At 54.4% G+C, this 8,022-nt stretch overlaps 1 protein-coding gene across 1 annotated transcript; it reads right to left on the minus strand.

The window, feature by feature from the left end:
• Positions 1-4,412: 4,412 nt before the first annotated feature.
• Positions 4,413-7,109, minus strand: LOC308171924 (sentrin-specific protease 2-like; the record flags this gene model as incomplete). Its single annotated transcript, XM_080546837.1, has 2 exons — positions 4,413-5,525; positions 6,705-7,109. The coding sequence occupies 2 exons, from the start codon at positions 7,107-7,109 to the stop codon at positions 4,593-4,595; spliced, it is 1,338 nt and encodes a 445-aa protein (XP_080402963.1). The 3' UTR covers positions 4,413-4,592.
• Positions 7,110-8,022: the final 913 nt, after the last annotated feature.

Raw genomic sequence — 8,022 nt, forward strand, 5'->3', positions numbered from 1 at the left:
TCCATGATCATTCTGACCATGTGCCTGTCCGGCAGCAGGCGGAGCAGCTTGCAGGAGAGGCCGCGATGCCATACGGTATCGTAGGCAGCCGTCAGGTCTATAAAGACGGCCCCGGCCTTCTTTTTTGCCGAAAAGCAATCCTCGATGTCTTGAGTCATAAGGGTGACTTGATCTACGGTCGACCTCCCGCGTCGGAACCCGGCCTGCTCACGTGGGAGCAGCGGGTCGACAATTGGTTCGATGCGGGCATAGATGAGACGCTCGAGGATCTTGAAGGGGATGCATAACAGAGAGATGGGACGGTAACTCTTAGGGTCCCCTTCAGGCTTATTCGGTTTAGGGATCGCAACAACTAGGGCTCTTCGCCAGATTTTGGGGATCTTGAGTTGGCGCAAACAGGAAGTGAGGAACGCTCTCAGCCAGGACTTCAAGGCGGGTGCGGCATGGAGAATAAGCTCCGGGCAGATGGAATCAGGCCCCGGAGCTTTCCCTGGCTTTAGATGCTGGAGGGCAGCAGCGAACTCCTCCGGGGTGAATTCACCGGAGATGTAGTCACTGCTAGGTGTTGGGGCCCTCCAGAGGTCTGACACTTCTTTTGCCACAAGTCGAGACGACTCGCGGTCTTTGCCCTCGTATGACCCACTTTTCACAAATTGTGATGCGATTTTATTTGCAGAGATGGGGCAGTGACGGGGGGAGTGTCTGGACCTACCAGTGAGATTGTTCATGATACTCCATGCCTTACGGCTGGAGTGCGAGAAGTCGATGGAGTCAATGGCCTCCTCCCAGCGCTCCTGTCTTTTACGGCTGAGTCTTGACAGCAAGGCTGTTGCGAGCCTGTCCGACTCAGCTCCTGCAGGGGCCTGGAGGAAGGCACAGTGGAGCTTCTCACACTCCTCATCCCAACACGGTTTGTAGCTAATGCGACGTCCGCGTGGGATGGATTTTTTTGCCGCTTTCACCAACATGCCGCAGAAGTCCCGGTACGCCTCATCCACGTTGGTAGAGTTAGGCGATGGGAGGTGCCTTGTGGATTTGTTGGTAAGGAGGCGGAAGCGTTTCCAGTCGGCCTTTCGGAAGTTCCACCGTTTCACTGGCTCACTCGGAACAAGGTTCACGAGTTTGGCCGTTGTTATCAGTGAGGGTCGATGTTGAGACCTCGGGAACTTTCCTAGCACACGTCTATCGGGGAGCCGGTTGTCAGCGCTGGCACTCGCGAATGCCAGGTCAGGGTTCGTCCCAGTGTTCCAGCGACCGGAGCGGAAGCTGGCTGCGCCCTTGGGGTCGTACAACAGGGCCAGGCTGTTATTAGCTGCCCAGACAGCCAGGTTCTCTCCGTCGGGTGAGTTGGTGCGGTAGCCCCAGTCTTCATGCTGGCAATTGAAGTCACCAGCATAGATACAGGGGTGGGGGAACACTGGTAGACACACTGGTGTGATTCGCGAGGGTGGAGGTTTGTAGACGTTGATGATTTTTAGACCGGCAACGTCCACGCACAGCCACTCAATCTCCGAGTCAGCCGGGGATTGGTCAGCGAGAGTCCAGCTCAACCTTTGTTGGACAAACGTGGCGAGGCCATGCTTCCTGCTCAGGGTAGACCCAGCTAGCTCAAAGTTTGGTAGAACTAGCTTGTCTGCTGATATGCAGTGGGTCTCCTGGAGGAGAATGACGAGGGCCTTGGTGGTATTGGCCAGGTGTTCGATGACGTCGATCTTACTGGGGGTTAGTCCTTCGGTGTTCAGCTGCCATTTACATTCATGTTAGAGTTCAAGCCTAAAGGGAAGTTGGTGAAGGAGCCCATGGAGTTGGGGTCCTTCTGCAGCTCGGGTGCATTCTGGGGCATGTAGTTGTCCATGTAGGACTTGAGGGGCTGGTGGGGAGGCGTGGCCTGTTTCAGCAGGGAGGGGTCGAGGTGCCTCGGGGGCTGCATCATCGACTGGGACGAGCCAATCGGACGGCCCTGGTCCTGCTGGCGTCCTACAGGCATGGGTCTCTGGCTCTGCTGCTGCTGCTGTGCCTTCTGCTGCTGCTGCTGGAGGAGGAGACGCTGGGGGTTGTACATGGGCGGCAGCGTGGCGCCAGCGGGGTAGGGGTAGTTGGTGCTGCCGTAGGTCATGACCTGCCGTAGGTCATGACCCACGGGTCCACAGGGGCCGCCGGCTTAGGGGCTGCACCGTAGGAGTGCCAGGGGTCTGGGGCGGCCGCTGCTCCTCCTGCCCCCCAGGGGTCGGCCCCCGAGTCACAGTCAGGAACGTCAGTCAGGTCAATCAGGGAAGACTGGGCCTGTGGCTGGTGCTGGTGCTGAGGCTGATGCTTTCTCTTCTTCTTGGCCAGTTTGCCTGAGCCAGTTGCCCCAGCAACCAGGGGGGTTCCATCAGCCTTCTTACTCTCCTCCAGAGCCATTTGTAGCCTCTCCTCCTGTTCGGCGGCCTCTCTGCTCATGGCCAGGGCCAGCTGCAGCTGTAGCTCCTCCTCCCTGCTGGTCTGGGGGCGGGCCTGCTCCAACTCTGAGCCCGGCTGAGAGGACGTGGCACCATGTAGGCCTATCCTTTATGTTAATTGTTAATTTTATTTATTTATTTTATTTATAAACCTCTTATGACCTCTTATCGGCGGACCGATGAGAGACGGAAGTCAAACTAAAGAATACTTTTACAGCCAGTCACCATGCCAACTCACTCCCACTTCATCACTTATGAAGTGAAGTGTGACACAAAATGGGATATGGTAGATGGACGGATTTAAATTGAGTACCCACCATCTCCACAAGCTTCTCCAGGAAGGGAACCAGCTTGAGGAGTTCGTTGTCATTTCTGTCCATGAACCAGCTCTCGATTGGAATCCCATTGGAGAGCTGTAAAGGTTCAAAACAAAGTAGATTTGACTTTCAATCAAATAACCAGTCCTGTGAGAGGCTAGAGGGACATTAAAAAGAAGAAGTGATTGAATGCTTACCTGATAAGCAAAGGCTTGAGGTGAATTGTCAATTATTATCGTCTTTGAAAGATCCCTTCCAAGAATGTTGAGGTCCTTGATGTAGTTTCCTTGTACACAAACACAGTGCTCACGAAACTGAGCTGCCCCCCAGGGGTCGGCCCCCGAGTCACAGTCAGGAACGTCAGTCAGGTCAATCAGGGAAGACTGGGCTTGGGCTGGGCCTGCTGCTGCATGGTGTCATAGTACGTCACTCCTCCATACACCTGGGGGTTGTACATGGGCGGCAGCGTGGCGCCAGCGGGGTAGGGGTAGTGGGTGCTGCCGTAGGTCATGACCCCCGGGGGGGGGTAGAAGGGCGGGGCCAGCAGCTGCTGAGGGGGGGGCTGCCCCGGGGACATGGAGACTGGGGGGGCGGCGTAGAGGGCGGGGTTGGGCATGGGCGCCCCCGACGGGTGGGGGTGCAGGCCTGGGGGCCAGGTGACATTGGTGTTTCCATGGGGGGATTTGGCACGGGGTGGCCAGCCGTCACCCACTGAGCCCATTGATTGGCCGGGAGGGCTGAGGGGGGAGGGGCCAGCAGACAGGAAGTTACAGGGACCGAAGGGAGAGTCTTCCATACGCAGCCCAGAAGACATAGCACCAGCTTTGCTGGGGTTGTGATCCATAGGGGAGTTGACAGACATGTCCATGGCCGTCCACTTCTTCAGACGAGACTGAGGCTCCTTGTAGCCCCCCATGTCCATGTTTACATTCATGTTAGAGTTCAAGCCTAAAGGGAAGTTGGTGAAGGAGCCCATGGAGTTGGGGTCCTTCTGCAGCTCGGGTGCATTCTGGGGCATGTAGTTGTCCATGTAGGACTTGAGGGGCTGGTGGGGAGGCGTGGCCTGTTTCAGCAGGGAGGGGTCGAGGTGCCTCGGGGGCTGCATCATCGACTGGGACGAGCCAATCGGACGGCCCTGGTCCTGCTGGCGTCCTACAGGCATGGGTCTCTGGCTCTGCTGCTGCTGCTGTGCCTTCTGCTGCTGCTGCTGGAGGAGGAGACGCTGGGGGTTGTACATGGGCGGCAGCGTGGCGCCAGCGGGGTAGGGGTAGTTGGTGCTGCCGTAGGTCATGACCTGCCGTAGGTCATGACCCACGGGTCCACAGGGGCCGCCGGCTTAGGGGCTGCACCGTAGGAGTGCCAGGGGTCTGGGGCGGCCGCTGCTCCTCCTGCCACCCAGGGGTCGGCCCCCGAGTCACAGTCAGGAACGTCAGTCAGGTCAATCAGGGAAGACTGGGCCTGTGGCTGGTGCTGGTGCTGAGGCTGATGCTTTCTCTTCTTCTTGGCCAGTTTGCCTGAGCCAGTTGCCCCAGCAACCAGGGGGGTTCCATCAGCCTTCTTACTCTCCTCCAGAGCCATTTGTAGCCTCTCCTCCTCTCCATTGCTCTTTTTTTATTTTTTATTTTTATACTGTTGGGGTGTTCACTGGGTCAGAGAGAGGGAGAGCATTCTGTGGTCCCCTGATTTGGTCCTGTAGGTTGTTGTTTATTGCTGTTGTGCTTATTCTTGCTTAAATGTAGTTGTCGAGCCGGTTGTAGTTGTTGAGAAGTAGTCCTTCTGTTGTTGTTGGTCATCTAGCTGTCGTTTCTGTAGTCGTTTGTAGTGGTGTGTAGTTCTAGAGCAGCCTCTGGTTGAGGATCTCCCAGATCATCAGCTTCCTGAAGAGAGGCATGTGACACTGTCTAAAGGTGAGAGGCCGTCCTTGAGCGATGTAGTCAGCGTATTTACAGGCAAAAACTCCACAGTCACTGCCATTCTTCTGCTGGGGGATCTCACTTGCCCTCATACTGCCTATGGTCCACTTAGAGATGTCCAGCTCTCTGGCCTTCCTGTCCTTGTGCTCCTCTCTCAAATACAACAGTAACAAATTGCAGATATCGTCATGTCTCTGGCCCATAGAGTCATAGGCCCTTACTGTTCTGGATTTAAAGTCAATCACAGCCAGAGACCAATGGACTCCCAGGTGTAATGGAACCAGGATGACGTCATACAGGAAGAGGTCAACAGCCTTTGTCCAGCGTCTCACAGTCGCATGGCCCCCTTCCTGTCCCCCTCCCCTACCATGCAGCTTGGGGAAGAAGAAGGTGCTGAATGAGTAGACCCTGAGCCCCCCTTCTTGCTCCGGCGTACGTGCCATCACTAGGGACAGGTAGAAGTTAATCACCTCATCGTTGAGCCAGCTGCCCTCCTGTAGTGTAGCCAGGTCTCTCTGTGTAATGCGTAGTTTAAAGGCAGAACTAAGGACCAGGTTAGGGTCCCTTTGACCCAAAGCACGGCTCACCTCTACCACCATCTCTTTGCTTAGTCGGGGGAAGTCCTCATCACTGTGGCGTGTGTGTGTGGTGTATGCGTTGGTCTGGGTTGGGATGGTTGACTCTTTGTCTACCAAATTGAGCCGGGCAGCAACCTCCGCAGAGAGGTCCATCTCCTCTGCTTGCTTTGTTGCATCACTGGTAGGTTGTGTGTCCACAGCTCCACTAAGTGGCTTACTAAGAACCACCTCCCCTCTCCTGTCTTTGACCTGTTTGGTTGAGGACACATCTCTCCACTTAAACACATTGGAGTTTTTTTTAAGGTTAGGGTTAGGGTTAGACATGCCAGCATGTACCAAGTCACCCTAGCACCTAACCCTAACCCTAGTTTTCCCACATGTACCGTATTCCCACATGTACCGTAACATACATACTGTATTTTCTGTAGATTTACATACTGTTCATATGAAACACACAAATCTATGAATGCCCAATACTCTACAGTGATATATTCTGAGAACAGATACTGTAAGGTTTAAAAAAATGTGCTTTGGCAGTTGTGAAACAAAGAACATTCTCACACACTGAACATTGTGTTTTCAGTTGTTTTGTTGTAGTCTGTAATGATGTGTATTGTGACGGAGATGCCGTCACGACCTGCCGACTAAGTCGGACAGGCCATATACACGTACACACTCCCCGTTCCCTACCGTTCTGTAGGTTATCATGTTCATCTAGAGTCTACAGGGATACAAATAGGCGCTTTTATCGCCTTGCCATTCACAAGATGGGTTACCTTTCCCAAGATAAATCTCTAAGGTTAAAAGTCATGTTTTTGTCATTGCATAACTCCTTGTGTTAACACAAAGCATAACCTAAACACTCACTAAAACATTCAAATGGTATTACAGTACAGTGGTAACAGTTAAACATCACTGTCCACAAGGCTAGTAACTTAATAATATCAGAACATCTTACAACAGCTAATTCATCAAAAGAGATACACAAATGTACTGTATAATTGATACATTTAATGTACATGAACAGCAAGAAAATACAATTTTAGGAATTAGTCATGGAAAGTTATAAAGTTACAAAACATCCCCACTGGTCCTGTGTGCACACAAACAGGATTTTACATTAATCTTTAGACACAATAAGCTACAACACCTTTATGCTATGTGCTAATCACAATATTGTTTTTCTTATGTAGACCAGTAACAATGACTGTCACAATGATAACTAAAAGTATATCTGTTTGGGGAAATATGGAAATCAGCAACAATGAGTGAAATGTTCAGGCCAATATGAACTGCCAGTTTCTGAGGGGAATTTTTATCCCCCTGATGACAGTGACGACAGAGGTGGCAGGGTTGAACTTTAGCGTGTTAGCATCGCCCTTTTTGCACTTGTCCCTGAAGACGTATATGCAGCCATTGCAGCTGGCCACCTTCCAGAGACACACAGCTCCACACCTCCGGGAAGCGCAGGCGCGTGAAGCTTTCCAGCAGAGGGTTGTAGCACACTAGGGAGTCCCCCTCAGCCACTACACAGATCAGGGCCATGTGGGCCGTAGCGTGCATGCAGTGTTGAGGAGCTTGCTCCTCGTCGTTACGGACGGCCAACTGCAGATGACGGGGGATGATACGAGACTTCTTGTTGTCGCGGGCGGCGTTGCCGGCCAACTCCAGGATCTCAGCAGTCAGGTACTCGAGCACGGCGGCCAGGTAAACCGGTGCGCCGGCGCCCACACGATGGGCATAGTTGCCCTTGCGTAGGAGCCTGTGGACACGGCCCACAGGGAACTGAAGTCCGGCGCGAGAAGAGCGGGTCTTTGCCTTTGCTCTGGCCTTGCCTCCAGTTTTGCCTCTTCCTGACATGGTGACGGTTTAGCGGGATCTGAAACTAGATGAAGAAAATAATTTCAGGCATTCTCCTCTTCCTCCTCCTCCTCTTCCTCCTTGGGGCTCTCTGGTGCAGAGGCAGGTGGGGTGGGCACGTCAGGAGCCTCAAGGGGAGGGGCTTCAGCAGCTGTTGCGTCCTCGCTGGGCGGGGCCTCAGAGGTCACCGTGGCGACCGGAGCAGCTTCAACATTCGTTTCCGTCTCTTCAACCTCGACCGCTGTCGCCTCCTCCTTGTTCTTGCCCTTCTTCTCCTTCTTCTCCTTCTTCTTCTTCTTCTTAGGTTTCTCTACTGAGGCAGCTTCGGGGGCAGGGTCGGGGTCAGGGGTCGCATCAGGGGCAGCAGCAGGGGCCTTCTTGGTTTTCTTAGCCCCTTTCTTCTTCAGCGGAGCCTTCTTCGCCGGCTTCTCCTCCTCCCCGCTGTCTGAGGAGTCGCTGTCTGCGGCCGGGGCCTTCTGGGCTGCAGCAGGGGCCTTGGGTGCGGCTTTGGGCTTGGCGTGGGCCTTCTTGGCGTGGGCCTTCTTGGCGGGGGCCTCGTCATCCTCAGAGTCCGGGGAGTCGCTGTCGGCCTTGGCGGGGGCGGCTTTGACCGGGGCTGGGGTGACCTTCTGTTTGGGTGCAGCAGGTGCAGCTTTCTTTACAAGGGTCTTCTCTTCATTGTCTGAATCGTCGCTGTCTGAGCTGTCTGCCTGGCTGGCTGCAGCCTTACTGCGCGTGGCGGGCTTACTGGGAGCTGCGGTCTTGCTGGCTGCTGCAGGTTTACTGGGAGCTGCGGTCTTGCTGGGAGCGGCCTTCACGGCTTTAGCAGGCTTCTGCGTCAGGGGAAGGTGCTCCTCGGTCTCTGATTGGCTGTCTGAGCTGTCAGCTGGTTTGGAGGGCGTGGCGGTGGGTA

The sequence above is a fragment of the Nansenia antarctica genome (assembly GCF_963989245.1).
Source record: "Nansenia antarctica genome assembly, chromosome: 16".
NCBI classification, from domain to species: Eukaryota; Metazoa; Chordata; class Actinopteri; order Argentiniformes; family Microstomatidae; genus Nansenia; species Nansenia antarctica.